The sequence below is a fragment of the Scophthalmus maximus genome, chromosome 19 (assembly GCF_022379125.1).
Source record: "Scophthalmus maximus strain ysfricsl-2021 chromosome 19, ASM2237912v1, whole genome shotgun sequence".
Classification (NCBI taxonomy): domain Eukaryota; kingdom Metazoa; phylum Chordata; class Actinopteri; order Pleuronectiformes; family Scophthalmidae; genus Scophthalmus; species Scophthalmus maximus.
In genome coordinates, this window is record NC_061533.1 from 14,283,794 (window position 1) to 14,309,133 (window position 25,340).

General features: G+C 42.8%; 1 protein-coding gene across 2 annotated transcripts in view; it reads right to left on the reverse strand.

Annotated features, from left to right (window-relative positions):
- Nucleotides 1–11,982, reverse strand: part of ssbp2a (single stranded DNA binding protein 2a) — a 49,864-nt gene extending 37,882 nt beyond the window's left edge. The window contains exon 1 of one of the 2 annotated variants that reach the window (XM_035640489.2): nucleotides 11,843–11,982. In XM_035640489.2, coding sequence (XP_035496382.1) covers nucleotides 11,843–11,898 — 56 coding nt within the window. In that variant the 5' untranslated portion in view covers nucleotides 11,899–11,982. Of the gene's footprint in view, nucleotides 1–10,361; nucleotides 10,475–11,842 lie in introns of those variants that run through there. The other variant, XM_035640490.2, reaches the window with a different exon arrangement.
- Nucleotides 11,983–25,340: the final 13,358 nt, after the last annotated feature.

Below are 25,340 nucleotides of genomic sequence, written 5' to 3' on the forward strand. Positions count from 1 at the left end.
GTTCATATGAAGTAAATCCTCTCATGGCGCTGACTGGCCTCTATGTATAGACTACAGCTGCAGGTTTGTTTGAGACTGAGGGAGGAGCGGTGAAAAGTTTTAACAAACTTTTGTTTAATAAATCCGCGTGGAAACAGCCTGAGGAGAAACAAGTTTCATCTGCTCACAGATCACAGATTTGTCACCACCAACAATGTCTCACATGCTGCTTTGCTGAGAACTTGTTTGTCATAGCCTTTTCCCTCTCACTTCCACAACACATAGTAAAGCCCTTGGTGGAACTTTGGCTGGATGACAGGCCTGGATGCTCCAGCATCGGCTTGGCAAAGAGAAATGTGGCCTGCGCTGGCTAAGAGCAGCTGAGGTGAACCGTGCTGGCCGACGTCAGACCAGTGCGAGAGGCTGACCAGCAGCGAAATCTCCATGACATTATGCAGGTGGCTGATAAATGCCGTCACATGAGTTAATGCCACTCGAGGCATAATGACGTTTACAGTTTTGCCGTAGGCTGAGGAAAAAAAACATTTGGAGGAAATGCTTCTCATATTTGTCACTTCATAAAAGAGGTAGAACTGCACATGTGGCCGCAAAAAAATAGAAAAATAAAGTTACTCTCACTCCATTCCTGCTGCGAAGAGGAGGAATTTGCCAGTCGAAAGATGAAATGTCATGTGTACAAGTCGGAAGAATGAAGCTCATATCCTGATCCTGCATTCTTTGGCTCACCTCAGAGGAGACCTCTGTTTACCTTTCATTAACTGGAGATCCCACAATCCTCTCCTCCCCCTCCTCACCCTTGGGACAGTCCACTACAAGGTGAAAATAAATGCTGTAAAACAGCCACTCGAGAGACATATATTCAAAGGGACAAAATGTATAATGTTTTAGTTAGAAATTGTTTGAGATGCCCAATGTTAGGTTTTTCATCTACATGGTTATGCTGTATATGAAGGTATCATTTGTGGTGACATAAAAACAGAGAAAATTGTTATTTTAATTTGTGTTATTCACTCAATCGTCAACAACCAACTACAAAGTTGCTGCAAAGTGAGGAAGGAGGAGAATCTAACTCAAACTTTCCAGAAAACCTTATCAGGATACTGTGACCACAAGTCAAACTGTAGCTGCAAACCTCCACCCTGTGCACACTGTGTTCCCATGAAGGCTACACCCAAAACTGGTTATCGTTATTTTGCGGGGCATGAAAATTAAGCGATTGAACGGAGCAGAAAGTCAAACAGAAAGTTGGGCCAAAGGGGATTCTAATCTCTGATTGAGGTTACATGTTGCGATGTCTTTGTGGAGGAAGTGTACATAAATAATTGTCAAATAACTGGAGATGAATGAGCAAAATGGAGATGCGGTGAGAGTTTACTGCAGCTGATGACTGAGCTAATGCTACACAATCCAGAGAATTTTGAAAAATAGCAAACACGTTTGGTTTAATAAGGTTCCTGTCACTACAGAATCTTGTTCAGCCTCTGATATTCAATACATAAATCCAATGCACTGGATTGGTATCTCTGTTGATAGGATTTTAAACACAGTTTAAAATACACTACACTGTCCATGTAATTGCAACATAGTTATGAAGCTTGTATCACACTAAACAGTGTAGGTGTATGAATATCTCCACTTACAATAAAGAACTGATGTGGTTTCAACCTCAGGCAATGGTAAGTTTAAAACCTCCTGGAAAACAGATGCTTATATTGGATCAGAACCTTGAGATCAGTTGACAAAATCTGTATTTTTTGTTAGGAAAAATGAGGATGATTAGGCTATGATGATTAGATATCGGTATGACATATGTTTACAAATCTATTTGTGTAACCTGTGGCGGAAGAGAGTGGAAAATAGCTCTGAAGTATTTTTTTTTATTTCAGTTTGCACACAATACTAGTATTATTTGCAATTACGCAGACTCATTACAACAATGCACCTTATGACTTTTCCTTCACAACAATGCACACCAACTTTGTTTACATATTTATAATGTTTACATGTTTATCTATGAGTATTTGCAAGTGTAAATGTATAGATATTTTATACCTATTATTTTGCACTACAATGGAGGACTAGCAAAGTAAGGTACAGCACCTGTTTTTACTTTTAGACTCTTCACTCTTCTCAGATACATTCCGTCTCATTGCTTTTGTACAAACTATTAGTGGACTAGACCTCTTACACCAAGTGTGCTTCTTCTGTTTTTCGCTTTGATATCTTGAAATGCTGTATTCAAATAAACTGCCGTAAGTGGCATAACAGTATTGATAAATTCATTTAGTTTTGTGTATCAGTGTAAATACTGACAGGGTCATTCTTTTTAAATTCATGAGACCCTGCAAAACTCCCTTAGATTTGCTCCAAATACTTTTTTTTTGTTATGAATTTTAGAGGTTTGTCGCGCTGAGCTCAAATATTTTTGCGATTCTGCTGTGTATTCTACACCTTTGTTGGTTTATCACTGGATTGGGTTACAATTTGTACTTAACATCCAATAAACCATAAGGGTAATTTGCAACTTGTATTCATGTGAATAGTTGTTGCTGATTGTTACAATAAAATATTATTTTGCCCAAATGTAAATGAATTTCTCCACTAGCTTTCATTTTATTGCCACCAAAGTCGTATTACATAGAGTTTCGCATTTAAAAATTGTTTGTTTCTGCGTTTGAAAAAAGGATGCCACAGATCTCAAAAGGATCAGCTTCAAGCTTCAAGGTTTTCCATCTCTGTGTGGCACCTATTGAGAATGTCTTTCATTGGATTCAGGACATTTTTGAATTACAGCCTGTTGGTTTGTAGTACACCAAATTATGTCATCATGTTATGTGGACAAGGGTACCTGGAAATTCGTATTAGCAACTTCCCATGAATTCAATAGATTTTTTTTCCATAGATTTATTTGAGAAGATCCATGACATGACCTGGGAAAAAAGTTTTGAACTCGGGAGTTAACATGGACCCGACTGTGAGTTTAGTGGGCCGTGGGTTCCAGACAATACTGGCTGACTGGAGGCAGCTCTGGCAGGATACACTCCCCCACTCACATCTCGAAAACAGCAAATTAGTGTAGGCGCTATTAAGACTCAAACAGACAATACAACAAAAAGGAAGCATCCTCCCGTCTGACACAGACACAATCACACAAAGTGAAACAGTTCTTGTTCCGTGAGCAGTGCAAAGACTAAACCGTCTCGCAGAGCTGACAACAATACCCAGGGCTGAGATAACAGGAAATGCCAGCTTATCAGAAATAGGGAGCAACAGAGAGATGGGGAGAGAGCATGATGCTCACTGTTCACTCACTGTTTACCAACACGCTCACTGAGCAAAACTCCACTTTATGAAAATCTAGCATTCAAAGTTTCAGCCTGTAGGATTTGTCTACAAGTGAAATTTGCTTGCAGAACATGTTAAGTGGATGAATCAAATAAAAGCAGAGGCAATTCCATCACTTTCTTAATTTGAGTTCCATTTCATTGGCTTTGATTTGTTTAGATTGAGTCACCTCTCGTGGGGAGTTTGTTTAATTTCACAGGTGAAAGAACACCAATGATTTTTAGGAGTGTTTTCCTTGTTCAACTTTCTCTACAAGCTATTACAGTAAATCTTGAATGCAACACAGCCATAAAGCACAGAATATTAAACTGCCGTTTACATAGAGGACTTGGAGTTTGATGACGACACCTAGTGATCGTGTGAAGTTGATTACCGTCTTCTTTTAAGGGCTACAGTTTCCGGAAGATGAGAGTTTAAACCGTCAGTACATGAATGAAGGGCTGAGACCAATTTCTATCAACGAGGGTGGACTTACATTTTTTATATTGTTTCAAACTTTTGGCCAACCCCCATTTACAGATATCGGGTGCAGCCCAGTCATCTCCCCTGCATGTGCATTTAACAAAGTCGCTGTCGCTGCCCCACCCCCCCACCCCACCCCCATCGTACTGTACAGGACGTGTCCTCTCTCAGACCGTCCAGCGGCTCACCGGCATTGTTCAGCTCACACAATGCAACATTCCACAATCAGCGGCGACTCCACTAAAACCAAAGGGAGAAGGAGACGACTTGAGGACGGCAATTCTCTAATCTTATAGGATTAGAATTCCTTTCTACGGGACTCTAATAGGCCCCTATTCTTCTTTGAACAACAAAGCTTTGAGATGAGATACAGATGAAGGCAATATAGAGCAATTTGGGGAAGAATGTGAGGCTATTAAGGCCTGCACAGTGGCTCAGGTGGACTGAGTCTAAATAAATGACAAAGCATTTTAGAGAAATGTGTATTCACTTCCAACACAATGTTGTATAAATTAGCAGTCAAATCTATGCACTGAGATGTCTGTAAATTAATAAAAGCATTAAATAAAAATAAGAAAAGGAAATACATGAAAGATGTGCATGTAGTTGTACATATTCCATCACTGGAGCCATCCTGCTGAACTGTCTCACCATTGTCCTGCTCTGCACCTGCTTCAGAGAAATGGTATCAAGCAGACCTTAAAAAAGTCAAGAACTCCCTGTCAGCAATCTCAATCCAGAGTGAGGGAATACAGTATACTGCCTCGCACTCCGATGGGAGAAAATGCCACTGTGGTCTTTGTAGGGATCAGTGGGCAGGACAGCCTGTATGCGGTCACATAAATCTATGTAGAATCAAAGCGAAGAACTCTGACTTAACTTCACAAAAAACAGACAAAGGGACATATAAAGGGGGCCGTGCAGAGAGAAGGCACAGCAAAAGAAATGTGTGTTTGTGTGTGTAAGGGAGAGAGAGAGGGGGAGAGAGGGGTACCGAGAGAAAGTGTCTGAAGCAGTTCCTAAGCCTGGCCGTCACGCATGCTTAACCTTGCGCTAGCGCCTGTGCGATGCCGCTTGCATATCAATGATGGAGGAATATCAGCAGAGAGGCCTCCAACCAACCTGCACTATACTGAGCAGGCAGGGGAGGCACAGCAGTTACACGATCACACGACAGCAATGCAAGTTACACTGGTGGGCACAGCAGCAGCTACTGTAACAGTGAGTGTGACACAGCGCGCACACACACACACACACACACACACAAATAAAATCACAAATATAGCCTCCCCATGGCATGGCGGATGATAAATAACATAAATGAGTATGCTGAAATTAGTTCTGCCACACAGAAATTCTGGGCTTCAAATGTAAAAAGGACTCTGAGCGACTGAGCCTGCAGACAGAACGTGTTGTTTCCACCGACTGCATTTACTTTGAGCTGCAGCTCTCAGGTTACAGGAAACGCTGTGAGAGGAGAGAGCATCCCTACCGGCTGCGGTCCGGAGAAAAGCCGTGCATATTTGGTGTCACCAGGGGCAACAAAGAACTTCCTGACAAAACCACAAGTGCTACCACTAACAACGTGAACACGGCCTGACAGCATGGATTGTAGTTTCCACTCATGGTCAGCAAAGCATAGTAAGAAATCCCCCCCCCTCTCTCTCTCTCTCTCCGCATCACGCCTCATACTCATCCACAGTGCACCGATCTGACACCTTCACTCCGCAAATGTCGGTATCTCAATCCCAAAGACGAGAAGAGAAGTTATGTGTTGGTGTGTTTGTTATTAAAACAGAAGCATTCAGGGACACACTTCGGGCCCTGAGGGACGAGCATTGGCTGATAAAGTCACTCATCCGTACCCTCCATCTTTTGATAAAAGTCTTTCAGGGTGCCATGCCCTCTCTTCCTCGCCTCCCCTCCTTTCCCACGTGCTATCTGATGCCAACAGAGGCCTTTTGTCACATCGATCCTTCCCAAGGACCCCGAGGCGTCCTGTGAGGGTGCCTTCCACGGGGTCCCGTCTGTTGATTGACACGTCAGCCCCTTTCTGTCTTTCTTTCTCTCTTTCTTTTTTTTCCGCCCACGTCGATCAGAGGCTGTCTCCTCTCGCCTCACACAGCTCAATGAGAGGCTGCTGCTTTGATAACAGTTCTCTGGCAAGTTACATCTCCGGCAGCGGGGATAAGAGAGAGACTAGGAGGGATGCCAGCAGATAAAAGAGGACTTTTAACAGCCTCTATGTGTTTGCAGGTTAAATAGTGTTTTATATCAGAGCCTTGTCAATCTGTCCTCATCGCTTCCTCTTTTTTTTTTAAACAGCTGCATATACCCAGAAAAAACTAAATCCGAACCCCATTTCTTCTCTGGTTGTCTTGTAATCCCAGACTGATGCTAATCTAAACTGCAGCGAGGATTAAACACACTGACGGCAGTTTTGGGTCGATATCTTTCGCTGACCGTCAGTGTTGCTGAGAGACAACAGTAAAGAGCGGTGACAGGTTCTCTGGGTTCCCGCAGTTGTTCACAAGTGTCCCAGGAGAGCTGCAGAGGCCATTAGCTGTATAATGATCGGTGCATGTTGCAGTTCACATTCACACAGGCCGCGTGACAGACAGATGGAGGTTGATTTTGAGCGATGAAACATATGGGGGGAATGCTGTGAGCAGACAGCTCAGATGGGCTTACACACTCAGACATGTCGTATGCTTCCTTTTGACCCAAAGCAGCGAGGAGCAGACACGCGCACATGTAGATGTACCCTTTTATATTTTTCTCTTTCTACTTCAGAAGAGAGAAGCAGCTTGAGGACTACTATGTATAGGCTCTTATATATATATATATATATATATATATATATATATATATATATATATATATATATATATATATATATATATATATATATATATGGGGTTTCTCACTTTTTACCATGTGTGGCCACTTTGCAGTGTAAGTGAGCCACAGACAGAGATGTGTTCTAGAGTGCAGAGGTCCAACACATGCCTGACCTTGTCTAACCTGGCCAGAGTAACTCTCTCTCCCTTTTTGATTTTTTTCTTTCATTCAATTCCTAAATTCTTATCTCTTAACTGACGAACTACTGTCGTATATATATATATTTTTTTCCACCATTCAAGTTCGCAGCTCTTTTTCCGTATACTCATCCTATCATTTCACAGCAGAGTTGACCGGCAACGTATGTATGTTCATCCTCTTGTACCAGACGATCTCCCTTTCCCTTTCCTCTAATGACCGCGCCACTGTCATTTCAAATTACATCATTTACATTCATCAGCTGGCAACTGGCACGGACATGATCAGATTCCCTGCCCTGTCGAAGCAAATCATAGTGAGCATACAGTCTGTGTGTGTGTGTGTGTGTGTGTGTGTGTGTGTGTGTGTGAGAGAGAGGTACTGCTCTATTTTTTATGGTAGTTCCCCAGTAATGTGACTTACTGTCGGAGCCAGAGTGGCAGCCTGAACTGCTTCTGCCGGATAAACACTCCCAGCATGCATCGCTTTGCCTCAGTCTGCGCAATGCTGCATTGGCAGCCTCCTGGCAAGATTCTGAGGTGTCTAGGTTCAGAAGTGTGTGTGTGTGTGTGTGTGTGTGTGTGTGTGTGTGTGTGTGTGTGTGTGTCGAAGGACGATCCTTACACAGCAGTAGAAATGCTTAGAGTCTGCACCAGATTGATGGTTGCCACCCGGACAACAATGAAACTTTAATGTCAGCTGGACTTTTCACAACTGTGAGTTCACAGTTTGTGTGGATGTATACGATGTGTCGGAAACAAATAAAACGTGGTTTGTACATCAAAAATCACCGACAACAAAAACAGGCATGTGCATGTCTGCCTGTGTGGGAGAAACAAATAGGAATGAAAAGACTTGCAAGCGTGTGTGTGGATTTTTAGGCAGAGTTTGTTCCATGATTAACCACGTACACAAGGAGGGAAACAAGGAATGTGTACTATGTGCTGCAACGCAACTCACTCAGGACCACAATCCACATAGTACTGATGTGGAATGTGTTTTCTAACTGCCAGTTAGAAACCAACACTCGTCGAACAACTGCAGTACACAGTCAGTGGTCGTGTAGTGTCACTACGAATCAAAATCAAGAGCAGAGCGTAACACAGGTAGAGCCAAAGAGAGAGAGCGAGAGCTGAGCAGTGCTGCTGTGTGAGACCCACAGTGTTCACTACGGGCACATACTGTATCAAAACTGCTTCTGATTTGATAACATCCTCACAAACACACATGCACACACACAAATGGTTGTGTGTACAAGGAAGACCTATTCAAATCATCCTGTGCATTAGGATTTTATTAAAAAAAAACACTTAAAAAGAAGATGCTATAAAATATTAGTGAAATCCTCATTTTCAGTTGCAGCCACTGTTGAGCAGTTCACATATCTGTCATCTTAAACCTTAAAAGATCTGTTTACCCAAATCATAAAATTCTCACCTGACACTCGTGGTATTAATAAGCCGCGCAGATAGTTTTATTTTCAGACGTCCCTCTTCCTCAGATTAATCCACAGACCCTCCTACTGTACCAACAGTGTTCTCTGAAGGAACTATTTCCTGAAGAATTACTGAAGAAATATAGTCACGAAACTATTGTCGGCTATGTCAGGGACCTCGTTGATGGACAGACATGATTCTGTTGCGTTTTTGAAAGTTTTTGAAATGTTTTGTATTTTATGATTGGGGGTATACCAATCCTTTAAAAAGTATTTTTCTTACTCATCTGGTTCTCTTTATCTGCATATCCTCCTCTGCGAAAGGACACAGTTTTAAGAAAGGAAATCAATAAGTGATAACAGCTTCGGCCACATCTTCATTGTATTTTCATCAAATGAGTTTCTCATATTTTGTGCACTCAGACCGTTTGCTTACCACGCTGTGAAGGGTATACAACCTGGAGAAATGACAGGTAAATGGACCTGACTGCAATGGTAAGATTTTTTTTGTTGTTGTTTTTTTTTTAACAAATGGGACACAACATAGAAAAAAAAGAGCTCAGCTGACATTCAAATCAAAAGGTGGCAATCAAGGAGTGTGGACGGAGACACGGTGAGTGTCCACGCAGTTTCTCAGTAGAGAGAAAAATGAGCATTATTGTATTTTGTTTGAAAATCTCAGGCAGATTCACAGTGGAATCTTGACATTTTGTTATTCTCCTGAAGCAAGATTTTTATCATGCTATATTACATTTTAAATCCATGTGTGCAAGCTGCGAAACCACCAGACAAACATTTAGGAATGTGCAACATATCCATCACTGGTGAAGAGGGGGGGGGGGGGGGGGAGGGATCCCAAAATGAAAAATGGTCGGTAGCATGGACACATCAGGTGCTCATCGAGCACACATACACAAACACACACGAGTGAACACAGCTCCATAGAGGTCGGCTGCATTTAGAGTTCCCCTACATTTACATGGGCGAGACGCCAGGTCCCTCCGCTGCGGGGGTCCAGTCTGAGGTCAATACAACAAGACTGTAAACTAATGATCCAGCAAATTCCCTCAGTCCTGCTCTCTCCCCTCCTCCTTCTTCGCTTCAATCTGTTGTTGCCCTCCGTCTCTCCCACACGCTGATCCCCTGCTGCGCTGCAGAAATGAGAAAACAACTGAAGCTTCGGCAGCGCGGGGCCCGCTCCGCTTCTCTGATACACACCACTGATAAACAAGGCTGCTTGTTAGGGGACAAATGAAACTCTGCCTTGCCTCGTTTTTTTTTTTTTTTGTCTTTCACTTTTCATCTGATGTTTTCTTGACACGCAGCCCTTTCCATGTCGAGGCCTCGGCAGGAACACATAATGGAACATCATTCTTGCCTCAAAATGCAAACACAGATTACAAAATGAACTGCAACACCATGGACGTCTGAATTAAACAATAAGATACGAAAGTTTAGTGTCTGCTGGAAGAATTGGCCTGTTTTGATCTAAATCAGTTTTGATCTAGTTTAGACCAGCACACAGACCGTGTTGTATATGGGAGCCTGTGTGAACATTTTTGACAATCTACTGTTAAACAGAATGATATGCGTGGGGCTGGCTATTCATTCTAACAAAAGACTTATCTCCAATACAATTAGTGGATAATGCTGTAGATGGTTCTCTCATCATAAATAAAACATACTGTATTTGTGGCCAAAATGTTCAAAGTCATGCCACACGGAACAAAAGTTTTATTTCAATCGCACAAGAGCAGATGTCTATAAATGTTAAACCCCTCAAGTAGCTCCAAAAAACAATGTGGGTCTTTGAATATCATGTCTATCGTATCTGGGAACAAGGTCCCGCTAGATGTTTTCTTTAAAAGACAGAAGGTATAACCCACTTATCGGCCACGTCAACGCAGCGGGTCTGAAAATGTGAAGTGAAGCCTCTTCATCGCAGGTGACCTGAGCTGCTCTGAAAAATGTCAGGGGTCTCGTGAACTACACCTCCACAGAGTAACTATCCACTGTGTCCTACCAAAAAGCTTATCACTTACAGTCTCTCTCACACACACACAAGCACACAAACGCTTACATGTGTTCACACTGAGTATCTTCCAGGCCTGAAGGAAGCTTTCCATCTCTGCCTCTGTCAGTGCGATAAGGCGGCGATAGATCCACACCGCTCGGCCCGATCCTCCTCGTATCGATTGGGGATAAAGAATGGGGCTCAGGGGGGATGGAGCTGAACACTCAATCACACTGTTGACAAACATGAATGAACTCGATACCAAAGGGCCACAACGAGTGAGTGGCAGCAGCAGCGGCTGCGAGCAAAGGCGAGACGATTAATCTAGTCCTTTTTATGGACATGTTCCCAGGACGCACAACCTCACAGGAACCCCCACAGGTGGGTTTAACATGCCCAGCGGGAGCTGATCTCTGGCTCTGCTCACTGACCGTCCGACCCAAAGTACTGAGCAGCCGCATGGCTTTGTCAAATGCAACTGAACGTGGGATTCACCTTTCAAGAGCACGGGATCTGTCATTCTCTCATAATTTGGTGTTGGCATTTAGAGCAGATACGGTGTTATGGTGAAAAGTATAGCACAAACAGGTGATGTGCACAACGACATATAGAAAGAAAAATAAAGTTCTGGTAACAAAAATTATGTCACCTGTCCACCTCCAAAACAGTTAGTGTCAGAACCTGAGAAGGATTCTTGGGCCAAACTCTCTAAAAACCCTGTCCAGGCACAAACATGACTTACAGCTAATCCATATTTTATTATTTTTTTTGCTTATGTTAAACAAATACACTGTGTCGTTCGCCTCCCTCTGTCTGGCCAATTCATTATTGTAAAAGAAAAAGGGGGGGAAAAGCCCAATCGACGGGATGACGAGATGAGTGTCTGGACTCGGTTTGGAGGTGTCGCGCTTGGTTCCTTGTTTTTACGCACAGAGCGCGCGTCCTGGCACGCGCGCTCTGTGCGTAAAAACAAGGAACCAAGCGCGACACCTCCAAACCTCACGGCGGCTCGCGCGCAGGGGGGCGACTGCGCGGACTCTGTCGCCGCGTCCACTGCCCGCGGACCGCCGGGGATGTCTACTTTTCGAAAGCTGCTCTCGCTGAGGCGGAACCAGGCGCAGTACAACGCACGCACACAGAGGAGCAAATTCAACGTGACAATGAAAGGAAGCAGGACAACAAGCAAGAGAGCACCAAAAAAACACACGCGGACATCACACGAGAAGGATGTTTGCTGGATTCAGGGTGAAAAAACAACAACAACTTAATGATCGTTCTGAAATTAACCAGTGAGGCTGAAACTACGTGCAAAATTCGACCCGGCTTGCTCTGACAACAGCCAAGCCCCCGCCGCCGAAACGTCTCCCTCCCTCCAAATAAACCAAGCAGTCAACTTTCCGGGGCTCGCCGAGCGCGCAGCGGAGCCCCGCGCCGCCCCGCGCCGCGCCGCGCGCCCTCCCCGCCCGCAGCTGCCCGTGTGACTGCCCCCGGCCGCTCGTGAACTTCCCTCACAGCCGCGGTTCCCTCCCCCATGAATAAAAACTTACTTTTCTCTGGCTTGGCTGTCGGACGGCACGCTGCTGCTCTTGCCTTTGGCGTACATGCTTGCAGAGAGCTCCGATTGTCACGCACCTGTCAACCCCATCACAACCTCCCTGGGCACAGCCCCGTCACCATGGCGACACAAGCAGCGTCGTCTCCCATTGGATGTCCCGCTGTTCGGGACCGCCCGCTCGCCATGGCAACCGCCAGTGAGTGACAGCCGCATGACCACGCCCCTTCCCGATGTAGCCCCACCCACCGTCTATGGCTCTCTCATTTCTCTCTCTCTCTCTCTCTCTCTCTCTCTCTCTCTCTCTCTCTCTCTCTCTCCCTCTCTCCTCTACTGTCTTTCCCTCTGCTTTCCCAGTCTGTCTGAAATCTGTCTGTCTGTCAGTGTCTCTGTCATCCCTTCCCTGATTGGAAAGGTTCTCCTGACACACACACACACACACACACACACACACACACACACACTCCCTCCCACTATTCTCCTCACTCCGTGTAGAGGGGGGATTTGAAACCGTCCAACTAGGATTTTAAACAACTGGTTTTGGCTGTTCCTCTTAGACAATCACACCCTCTACCGATGCACGCGCAGCGCATTGCGCAAACAACTCTTGCAAATCAACCGCATTTGCATTTCTGTTTATTTACATAGGTGTTCAGATATCCAGACGAGCGTGCAGCAGAGTGATGCTGGGGACAGACATGCTCTATTGAGGGGCCTGTAAAAAATACACCCAGCATGCAACCGGGGAGGAGAGAGTGTAAGATGTGGCCAAGTTTGGAGCCCTCCTGTCACACACACGCTTGAAGCACTGCTACTGTGCAGCTGCTCCTGCACCAAGACAAAATGTTTGGGGGATCCTGTGATATTTCAGTGTTGGATAAATGCACCGTGGAAGGACATGAAGGGCAAATGATGACCTGTTGGTGTAACTAACACCTCACCCAGTTGAAGGCCTCACACGCTGTGTGAATGACTCCATGTGCTGATGGTCATGGTGCAGGTTTACAGTCCCGCCGTACAAAAGCTAGAGGTCACGGTGACTGTGGAAGCACATAGTCTTTTCCTTGCTTGTGGGATCTGCAGCAGGGAAGAAGTGCTACGTCATGCTGCTGTCCAGTCTGGCAGATATCAGAGAGGAGGGTTCAGTCCACTGTCACGATGTACTTATCGCAAATCAAAGAGAAGAGACGGACCACAGCGTGGTACCATACGGGAGCTGACAAACACTACACTGTTGTACAAAACGGACGATTCCCAGAGAGCAGAAAGCTTCGGAAAGACACACACACACGCACAGTGTTAAGGTTAGGCATTTAGCTGTGATAGTTTAGGTTAGGCTAAGGGGCTAAGGAATGCATTATGTCAATGAGTGTCCCCCGCAGGGAAGTCAAACAAGTTAGTGTGTTTGTGTGCGTGTGTTTGTGAGTGCGTGCGTGTGAGTGTGTGTGTGTTATAAGGGCACAGCAAGGGGCAGCAGTGTTTTTCTGCTTACGCAATGCTCCCGCGATGTGACCCAGTTGGAATGGATGCACGCTGCCTCATTCTCTCCCCTACTCTCTCCCCTTCTCTGTCTCTCCTCCGTTTTCACTCTCTCATCTCTCCCCTTGACTGAAACTCCTCTATCTCTCTCCCTCTCTCCTCTCTCTCTCTCTCTCTCTCTCTCTCTCTCTCTCTCTCTCTCCCCGACTCGCTCCCTGCAAGCCCCCAACCCCGTGTGCCAGATCAACCCCCTTCCCCCTGGAGAGAGGCGGAGGTTCTATTTCAGACAAGCAGAACTTTTGGTTTTGGGATGAGTCCCTCGGGGTCGATCACCATGACAACCACTCGCAGGCGATAACCATGTGTTCCAAAGGATGGAGGAGGAGAAAGAGAGAAAGGACGAGGAAGAGAAATAGAGAGCAACAGAGAGAGAGAGAGAGAAATGTAAAGGTTAACAGGTCATGTTATGTAAAAAAAAACGTCTAATCAGATCACACATGACCTGATTGAGTCACATGTTTACTTGTTTATTTTTCCAAATGCTTCAGTTAACATATAGTATATTCATAAATGAACATGGATCGATGGATGGATGTCATCATTAGATAGATAGATAAGTTAGATAGATTGATTTATGAATGCTGTTAAATTTAGCTAATGTAAATAATAAACCATGGATGGGGATAATTAATGTTATAATAAATATAGCATTTCTCCTTAATTGGGGAAATGTATCCCTCTTCTCCACTTCCACCCGCTTTCTCTTCCTTAGAGCCTCTACAGGGGGCTGCAGTCTGATCATAGTAGCTCACCTCAAGCCCCATACCTTCCCCCAAGGATGAGAAAGAAGAAGAGGAAGAGAAGTATTGGGTATAGTTAGATGTGAAACCTGTCTTATAGACTGATAAACTTTGGCAGTACTTTGGCTGATGGACTGAAGATCTTCTGAGTCTTTTCCTTTTCTGTGATCTCATGAACCTGCCTTGGTCCAAGTGGGAGAAGAAATGAGACCAAAGCAGAAAAATGTTTTGGTTATTGCAGATCTGTTTACTGGTAATTGATATTCAGATCCTTTACCGAAGTAACAGTACTACAGAGCAAAAATAAGAGCCCTGCTTAAATAAGTATTGAACATCTATCCATAATGTACTTAAAGTATTAAAAAGTAAAAGTACTCTTGCAGAAAGCGGCCCATGTGAGTGTTATATTATCATAAATTATATTTTCACAGTGTTAATGTTGTCGCATCAGTGCGTACACTTCCTGGGTCAACACTCCTTGACAAGATAAGGCTGAGAGATGGTGGGATGGTTAAGGGGAAAGAAAAGGTGTAAAAAAAAGGAATACTTACTTCTTTTGATACTATATAATTCCATACCACTTTGCTCCAAAAATATTGGAAACCACTAATATTCATTGTATTTTAAAAACTCATCATGATTTTAATCTCAGAAGTAGTAAGTTGTGGCTCACAGTGGAAAACGAAGAAAAAGATTTCCCTCTAAAGTTGAATGGAAGAATGAAGGAGCATTAAATGGACATACTCGAGCAAAGCAAAGGAAGCTCAAACTACTGTGTATTACCCTGCTTGAGTACATGTACTAGTTACCCCCCCCATCTTCCTCGCTCTTCCTCCATTTTCTTTGTCTTCCACGCTCCTCTTTCTTCTCTGTCTGTCCCTCAGTCCTCCCACTATGTCCTCCGTCTCAGTTTTGCAGCACTGATCCATCTGTCTGAGTTATTATTATTATTATTGCTATTCCAGGCTGTCCAGCCAATGGACTCTGAGCACGATCCAACATGGCCAATTAGGTTTAACATGCAATCGCTCTGAGGTACAGAATGAAAACAAAATGTGCCCAACAACCCCACACGCACAGACACGCACACGTCTCTAAAAATTGTGGGGACCCTCATTGACATAATGCAATTCCTAGCCCCTTACCCTAACCTTAACCATCACAACGTAATGCCTTACGCCAACCCTGGCCCCAACCTAAACCCAATTCTAATCCTAAAACCAAGTCTAAATCCTCAAACAGCCCTTTTGTAAATGTCCTCACAACGATGGTTTTGAACCAAAATTGGCCCTCACAACTGTAGAAAGACACGTACACACACACACACACACGCGCGCACACACACAGTGGACACGCAGGAACAAACGATAGATAGGCCCCTCTCCAGCTTTTACAACAACTGCTTTGGCATTTTGGCAAACAGCCCGTGTTTACTGAGCTTGTCGATGGGCTATGTAATCGTATATTTCCACTGAGAGTGTCTGTTAGCAACGGAGCTAATTAGCGGACGATTAAGCTCCCACACAAAAGAGGTTCTTGAGATTAATTGGTGCTGAAGTTTACCAAAGCTTGTGGCTCAGTAAATAATTTAGCATGAACAATAGTACATCTTGACACGCTGTGTGTTTTTTCTTGTTTTCAGATGACTAATCGCCGGTGTCAGGACCGAGGGTAGATCATTGTTCAACAATGGTTCTTTGGAGTGGACAGTGGAGTGGTATTGGTGAGAATAACGTGTATTTCATTCGTTCTTACAGAAATAAAATCAGCACAGTTTAAAACCATTAGCGGGGACTGTCTATTGGCTGCATGTGGGGTAAAATATGGGACATACTCCTCCAGGTGTAAATGTTCCCATGCTTGACACTGCATCTACGACTACAGTATCCTCGGCACCTCACCATCCTTTCCACCTCAACCTGCTGGGAAATGAACCGTGTCTGTTTCCCTGCAGAACCAACTCCCGCTGTAGAAAAAAACACAGACAAATGGGATCTACAGTGCAAATGTATGCATGTCGGTCGACACATGTAAACACAAACACACACACGTAACAAAAGAAATACAGTATAACTCATCTTGAGTCTTCTTTTAATGTCCTGCTCCAAACAACATTTGCAGATCCGCTCCTCCCCCTCCTCTCTGCTGATGAGGAGCATGTCCCAGCTAAGGGTTTTGTTAACAGTGGAAAAAAGTTAATCCCCACTCTGCCACTGTTTAAAAGTGTAAACTTAGCAAACTGCTTTCACAGTTTTGTCTAATCAGGAATCAACATGTATACACCGTAACCGCTGCAGCTACTGTCCAGGCTGGGCTTTGAAATAAACTTGGCATTTAAGGAAAAATAAATGTTTGCTTCCAGCAGCTGATGCAACAGGAAAGCAAGGGATGAAAACATCCTAATAAGCATGTCTAGGAACGTTCTACATCTCGCTGACTTAACGGGCATGAAAAGTTCAGCAGAAAATATGGGCCCTGCTGTGTCTGCTCTTCTGTCCTGATGCTAGTTGACTCAAAGGATTAAATCGCGTTTGCAAACTAGCCTGTTGGTTCTTTGCAGGGCACCAACCATCAAATATGTTTAACTCGACCTGCTGTGTAGAGTACACTGTGTTTTTCAGTGATTTTTTAAATTTCACAATCAACAAATGAGATACGATCAGATTTGTTACTAATTTGGCAAAGAGATGCAAAAAAAGAGAGACAGAGACAGAAGAAAGTAAACATCTGCATAAGAGAGAAGCACATTCCCTGTATTTGATGGAGCATTTCACGGAATATGATGCTGTCATATGGCAATTAGGCAGCTGTTAAATGGTTTATTACCAAAAGGGCCTCTGGCATTTTTGCTCAACAGATGTTCAGAAATTGTACAGTTGATATCACTTTGTTTTGATGACGGACTTGCAGCGATGGCCACTATACATAAAATGAGATAAGATGTTAATGGGTATGTTGCAGATGTAGTGTACATATGAACCCAATTACCGCTGTAATCATCGCTTAATTATTGTACTGATGACTAAAACACTCACAGTTTGTCTTGATGATTGGTGTATACCTAAGAGGCCAGAAAATCCCACCATCCTGTTTTGGTATTGAAAAATAGACTTTTAGTCTGTATTGTAGATTTCATTTCTTCGCTTAATTACACTGGTGAGATGAAAAGGCATTTCATCTAGGGACTAAGCAGAGAAAAGTGCAGTTGAGCAGAGGGTGGAAAACTCAATCACGATTATATGTATGCACAGCCTTTTTCTGAATTCCGAGCAGGTTTTCCATCGGTGAAATTCCTGATGATCTGAGCTGGGTTGAGCGTGCGCTGAGTGCTGATGTGACTAGCGCAACATTCCAGCAGCAAAGCGGCTTTTTAGGCTGTTGCAGAGGGCTGTGGGTAATAAGCATGTGTGTGTGTGTGTGTGTTTGTGTGTGTGTGTGTGTGTGTGAGTGTGTATGTGTGAAATATAAACAACACTTCTTATTCAAACCAGCCAAAACCACATTGTCAGATCTGCTGTGTTGAGATGACCTCAAGTTAGATACTTTTACAGAGAGTACAACATGTTTAAGTAAAAGAAAACACACACACACACACACACACACACAAGCACACACCTGTGTGACCTCAAAGGACATTACATTTGCATGCTTCCTGGAGACTTACTCTAACGTCATCCCCAACCTCTACTAACCTTAACCTAACCTTATAAACTTTAATGATTTAGGTTATGAGGACTTGCGTTTTGTCCCCGTATTCTGTGAAAACTGATTGAGGTTCCCCAAAATAGAATACACTCGGATAACCAAGGCTGAATTAGTAACGGGTGAACAACTGTTTTTAATGTATGAGGTGATATATAAAAATAAAACAAGAGATAATTTTGTTTTTGGTTCACTCTCACCACTCACAGTCAGTCAATGCAAATTTTAGACGACACCACTTTCAAAAAGTTGTCGACGTGGCTGTTTGGTGATTGCCGATCGAACACTGACTTGGCTCTGATCTGGAGCTTTTGAAGCCGAAAATCAGGCTAAGAATTATGTTTTGTGAACTAGGAAAAAATGCGCGTCTATGCCCAAGTATAATTGAATGTCAATGTGTAAATAGGAATCTTTTCTCTGACATTAGCCACAAAACTTAGCAAAGTAATAATATGTTAGGGTTGTGTTTATGGCTTGTTTCTCTGCTTCAAAGTTGTCAAAAAGTGGTTGTATAAAATGCAAAGTCAGTTGGAAAGAGAGCTGTCAATTGGCTTGACAGCACTGTGTCATGGTCTATCCCATAGAAGACATTCACCTAGCTCTCACACTTCGTTTTAATGTGGATATTAAAGCCTAAATGTGTCAATGTTTGTGTGATTATATCATATTTCAAATTATTTTGATGGCGCAAGTTTTTGTTTGTGGAAAAATGGCATTTTGATTTGAAAAGAAAGGACCTTCATTCTAAGTGTCTCTTTTTATCAGCTCATGTTGCTGTCTGCCACAGTGTCTTTTTTGATACTACCACTGGGGGATCCCAAAGTAAGATTAAAAAATTAATTTAAAAAATGCCCTACTCATGGGAGCTTTAAGAAGAAACTAGTAAAGTAAAATCCCCAGCTTTGTTTGCCTGCATATTTTTGGTCTGATGCATTGTTTGCAGAACAAGTGAGAACTTTATTTTTGTAAAGTTGTTTTCAACCCTGAGCCAGAACAGTGTGACAAGGCTGATACTGTGGCTTTTATATAGTCTCTTGCATGGGAACCTATCAAAATGAACTGCAAAAACACAACATTTTGAATCACACTTAAATTTGCTAGTGTCATTCATTTGCCTATATGTTTAATGTGGTTAAACTGTGACGACAACAGAAGCAGTGTTTCGACTTTCATGGACAATATTACCTCAAATCCTCTCCTGTTTCAACTCTCATGAAAGTCAGGACAGAGGCTGTACACTGACTGGGACATAGCGGCTTTAACCTGGGTTAAAGTGTCCGCGATATACCTCTCAGCCTCATCCCTTCTTTAAGCCTAGATGATGGATGGTCCTGCATCAAGGTCAGGACAGAGGTTGCGTGCCCATATTAACTACCCTCTTCCACTGATAGACTGTCAGACCCTTTGCGTCAAGAAGCCGCCCATTGGCCCTGATGTAAACAACTGCAGCAACAGTGGCTTTGTGGTGAGAGAGAGAAGAGGGGTCCCCAAAATGCATCATACGGACAACATTTATATTACAGGCAATTTCCTGGAAAAACAGGCATTTTCCTTTTTTTTTATTACAACCTATCGTTTATGGAGTTTTAGTGCCACATAATGTGATCAAGCTGCATCCCCCTTAAACAGGAAATGAGAGCAAGTTGAATCAGGACTGCAGTGGTTCAAGTGATGGCATCTCTTTCTTCACTGAGTCATAAAGTGGATGTTAGGGATGGGGATCAACTGGGTTTTATTTCAAGGATCTCGGTTGTAGGCTGGACGATTTGTTTTCGAAACAGCTGTACAGCTCAAGGCAAATATTGGACCCAGCTTTGACAGGCAACTCTGTAACTCGGCTGTTGCAACGCCTTGAGTGACGATCATGATGTGATTTTACAGCATAATATGCATATTTTTAACAAATATATGTTGTGTATGGAGAGAAACACACACGTTTTTACTGTGACACTGCAGCTTGATATGCTCCACATGTGCAAAACACCTGCTGCGGACTCCAACGGACACTTTGTTTAAAGCTTACAGTATGGCCAGGTGAATAAGGAGCGTTGTCTGGCTTCACCTCTAGAGCACCTGTGTCTTCATGCTCCACTGCCGACTCTGAAAGAAAGAGAGTTGCTCTGTTCCTTGCCGAGGTCTTTGGAAGGTGAATCGGTAATAGCTGACGACAGAACAAAGCGCTTTACTTTGTTTTACTGAGGTAACTTTTATGCTGCGAGACGAAGCCCCACTTTAGACGTGAACTTTAGACATTAATGTCTAAAGTTGTCAGTTCCATTTTGTGTCAGGGTGTTGGTGTGTTAACCACAGTGAGAGAGACAGACAGACAGACAGAGGCTGATTTGTCGGCTGCATTATGAGACTCTGCACTGTTCCTGACTCATTAGCTGTAGTATTGCCTCTGTGGTAATGACATCATGGTGACAGTATTAGCTTTTCAAAGTCTGACCGCAGAGCGAGGGAACTGTGACGATCTTTTAAAATAGGATTCTGAGCTCTGACTTCACCATGTGGTAAACTTTTCAGGAAACCTCAAACAGGTCCTCTCACATTGTTTCAAAATTGAGTACACTGTAACGGCTATTGGATGGATAGTCTGTCCCTCTCTCTCACTCTCTCTCACACACGCACACTGGGACATTGCGAGGAATCACCATTTTTAAAGTGAATGAACATGATTGTTTCCTGGTGCTACATGAGCATATCTGAGCGTTGATCAAGTCACAGGCTGATGGAGAGCTTGGCTCTGCCTGCTTACCAGTTTCTTTAAACACCCTCCACAGCCCCCTAAGCCCTGACCGGCATTGTTTGTGGACAAGAAAGCTATCAGAGGATCTACACCAGATTATAGTTGCCAACTGTTCCCTCTGCGGTCTCCTTTTTTGCCTGTTTTTTCTGGTGTGTGCAAAAAAAAGAACCAACAAGAAGTTACTGCACAAATGTGACATTGTTAACCCTTTCCTCTCAACATACTCCCATTGGAGGACTGAAGTATGTAAACCATAGACTTAGGATGTAGACACCAGGTCTGGAAAGTGAAGCCAATGAGCCAATAAAAATATGCATATTTCAAGGTTTGTATTTTCAATAGCTCACTCATTTATGAACTTATTGACATCACACCGCCTCCTATATGTCTGTTACATCCTGTCAGATCTTTCACAACTGTTAGTTTGTGAAAAAAGCCAAACAAAATTCCAAAGCATCCATATCAGTGAGCGATTTGCCTTAATATGCATATTTCAAGGTTTGCATCCCTTGTTGTTGTTTCCTGTTTTATTTTGATTTTGATTGTCTAGGCCTGTTCCTAATGTGTCTCACCTGTGTTCAGTTTGCCCCGCCCACCTTGTGTCTATTTAGTCTCTGTGCTTCCCTTTGTCTTTGTTGGTTTGTCTGGGATTTTCTCCCGGTCTGTTCCTATGATTTTGCCCTGGTCTGTTCCTGTGATTTTCCCCCTGGCTCCAGTGTTTTAGTACTACCTATTTATTAAATCATTACTTTAAATGCACCTCTGCATTTGGGTCCTGCTTCCTGCATAATGTTACATAATATGCATATTTCAAGGTTTGCATTTTCAATAGCTGAGTCATTTTTGAGCGTAATGGCATCAGACCACCTCTTATGTATGTTACATCTTTCACAGCTGTTAGTTTGTGAAAAAATATTACGTGCAATGTTTTTTAGTTCACGTGTTGTCTGAAAATGTTTTAACAGGCTTTTAATGTTCACAAAAGAGAGAATGAGACTAACAATTAGAAACTAGGAGAGGTTGCATTTTATGTCTGTTGAGTCCAGTCCAGTTTCATTTTATTTTTTATTTTTTACGACATTTATTTATTTAATTTTATTTATTATTGTATTACTCCGTCTGGTTTAGGTAAGGGGTTGCGCCTGGGAAGAACGTGCAGGGGGAAGGACTCGCTGGTTCTTAATTTGGTCATAAACATTGAAGTCCCTTGCCGTTGTTTGAATTTGTTTGATAATTTTGGTGTCTCTGATGGTCTGTTAGTGCTGATGCATGGTATAAACGTCAACCAGACGCCCCATTCAACTCCGTGGATACACCGGAGAATGAGCTGCTGTTTACACACACATGGGCTCACTTTGAGTTTACCTGGTCTTTGTACAAGGGAGTTGGCATTGTAAACTGTTTTGATGTCCTGTCTGATTGAATCGGATATTTGTGTACACACAGTATTTCATTGGTATAAAATATTTTTTTTCACAGAACCAAAGTAGTGGGATTTTTATTTTTGTAAAACAAAATCTAGTGGTCGTTGCACTTATGGAAGTCAGTTATGTTGGAATTACAAGGTATATTTCAAATGGTCTTATTAAATACAGTTGGGTAACCAAGGTCCAACAGGTAGTTTACATTTATTTAAGTGACTTAAGTCAACATGATTAAATTTTTTTATGTTGGCATTAATTTACACAGTTTAGTAAAGCAGAAGAAACAACATTTTGTTGAATTCATGTTGGTCAGTTTAGTTAGCTGAACACTGACCTATTCATTAAACCTATTCACTTAACCATACAATGTTTGAATTGCCTAATACAGTCATGTTGGTTGAAAATAAGTCAGTTATATCCATCTTAATAATATTATTAAATTATATCTAACTCAGCTCAGTTTCGTGGAAATTGTTGACATATCTGCATTATTTAAATCCAACAAATTCGTTTTTGAGTGTAAAGTTCCCTGCCATATCTTGTTTGCTGTTTGTTGTAAAAACAATTTGTTGTCGTGCGCCCTGCCAAGAAATTGTGCAGCACATAACTCCCCCCATAAAAACACAGCATGTTTTTTTTACGCTTTGATTTTTGTACTTTTGATTTCGTTTTTCAGTTTCCAGTCATGCGAAGTTGAGATAACAGCTGCTGCAAAAATACAGTATGGGAGTGGTATCATCAAATTGTCTGCAGGAAAGCAAATAAGTACATGTTGAAGAAAATGTTGACCTATTTCATTAAATTTAATAAAATAAGAAAAAAGCTTTAGAATGGTATTTAATTTGTGAGACTTAATACAACTAAACCAAGAGAGTCTGACATCTTGTTAAAATTCTCACTGTCATTCAATTCCACCTTCTCTATTTTCTCTTCTCTTCTATTTTTTCTTTTGCCCTTTCCAGAACCATTTTCCTGCGCAGCACCATCCTCCTGCTATCTACCTTTTCCTTTTATCCATCATCTTTCACTGTCTCTCCTTGCAGCCTCCTTTCACTTCCCTCCCTTGTTTTGAGTCTCCCACACCACCTCCTGGTCTCCTTTCCCTCCATCTAAATTGCAAATGGCAGCAGCGCTGACTGCCAAAGGAGCTCCTCAATGTCAGTAAAGCTGACCCTGCGGATTAACTAGAGGAGAGCGGCGGTGTGTAGAAACTACAGATCAATAACGCAGCTGGTCCTCTGGGTTCTTTTACTTCACTTTGGATTTAGATCTGACTATCTGCCACTGTCAACTCCACTCCTGTACAACAAACAATAGGGTTGTGATGTGGCGAAGTTGTCAAAATAAAAATCAGTAAAAAAAAGTTTGAGGCGTGATCCGAGCGGTGAAGTCACGCCAGGAAACCAGAGTAATCCAAGTAATTACTCTGTCTGAGCTCGCATGAAAAACGGACAGGTTTTCAAAAAATGTTGGTGATGAAGGAAACATCTTGCAAACACCAGCTGCCTCATGGTGAGCTGATGAGGACTGTGATGGAGATTCAGAGAGGAAAATGTCATGTTTCCAAATCTGTGAAGGTGTACTTAGGATGAAGTCACACAACTTAAAGAGAAAAGAAATGAGAGCTAGGAGAAACAAAAATAAAGCTGTCATCTAGATGTTACTCCACCTGGACACAGTTCGATCACCATACCAACTCCTGCTGTGTGGATGGTCCAATTAATAATGTAAGAAAAGAGATGGCTGAAAGATTGGTGTGCGTGTGCGTGTGCGTGTGTGTGTGTGTGTGAGTGTGTGTGTGTTTGTGTGTGTGCAACATTTTTACTGTTCGTGGTCAATTTATCAAGTTGGCGGGCAAAGTCAAGTCACCGGGAGTTCAACTAAACCTGATAGGTGCCCTTATCAGAGACAGCTAAAGTCAAAGCCTATTACAAATGGTCATGTGTGCGTGTGCATTCACCCAGAAACACACACACACACACACACACACACACACACACACACACACACACACACACACAGAAAGTTTGTGTTAGTGCTTTTATTTACATACAATCTTCCACATTTCCACATGGTGTACAGTATAACAGTGAATGCAGGCTAGAGAAGGAATAGGTCAGCTCATCCAACGGCTAAACTTAGCTAAACTTACTCTAACAACATCAGAGTCTTCCTGATGTATAACAGCTGGGATAGTGATTTCCTGTGAATGCCACTTTGCACGTGTTGGTATTTAGGGCTCCGGTGCCATTAAAACAATAAATTCTTCCCACTGTTATATTCCTGAATGTAAAGTCTTTGGGCCGTTAATGGACACTTAGTTTTAATAAAAGAGATTATTAAAAGTTTGTTGATGAAAGAGATTTTCTTCTTTTCAGCTCAAGTGGAGGCATTAATGTACATCAAGATTATAACGTGAATATCGTCAACTGTTAAGTGATATCCAAAATCCCGTCCTGGCGCCGATTGGCGAGTCTTGTATAATAGCAAGCAATGCATGGATTCCCCAAACGTGCAAGAGCCAAGACATAATCTCTGATGAGTCATTTGTACTTAGTGTTGCACCTCACGACACTCAAGAGAAAAGCTCATACGTCAGAGGAGACTACAGGCTGCTGAATTCCCTTCTCAAACCCAACAGGAATGAAAAAGATCTGTGGTCAAGTTCACTGACAGCACAAGTCTTTCTACGACATGTGCTGTCAGTTTTAACAGGTTGTTATCTGCATTTTATGGCCACATTGGGTCACCGAGAACTAATTGGCAGTTAAAACAATTGTTATCGACGCATAACACAGCTTTGTGTTTAAAATACCACTGTGCAGCTTATTCTGAATTGATTGATTTATGTAAGGGTGGAATATGACATTTGATTTTGTATAACAACTTATGCTGGCAGTAAATTTAGTCCTGGTTTATACTGCACAGGGCACTGTGAGCATCACAACTAAGCATTTGATGCCATCTAGTGGTTAGACAAGTCATCCATCCATCCATCCTCCAGCTATACTGCTTAATCCATCAAGGGTCATGGGGGGGCTGGAGCCAATCCCAGCTGACAAGACAAGGGCGAGAGTATCACATGTTAACAAACTTCACATGTTAATGTAGATTAACTGTTTTCTTGTTTCTCCTACAGGTGAGTCTATGCGTCTGCGCTGCCTCTGACCTCACAGTTCTGTTTCCCATCATCCTGTGTGATACCCCTGTACACACTCACCCCCCACTTTATTCATGAGTGCATATGTGAAGATCTTGTATCCAAAGAAATGTTATTTCTCACTCTGACTTGTTACCGGGAGAGCCTTACAGTATTTCTCAGGGTTTTTGTTTGAGCCC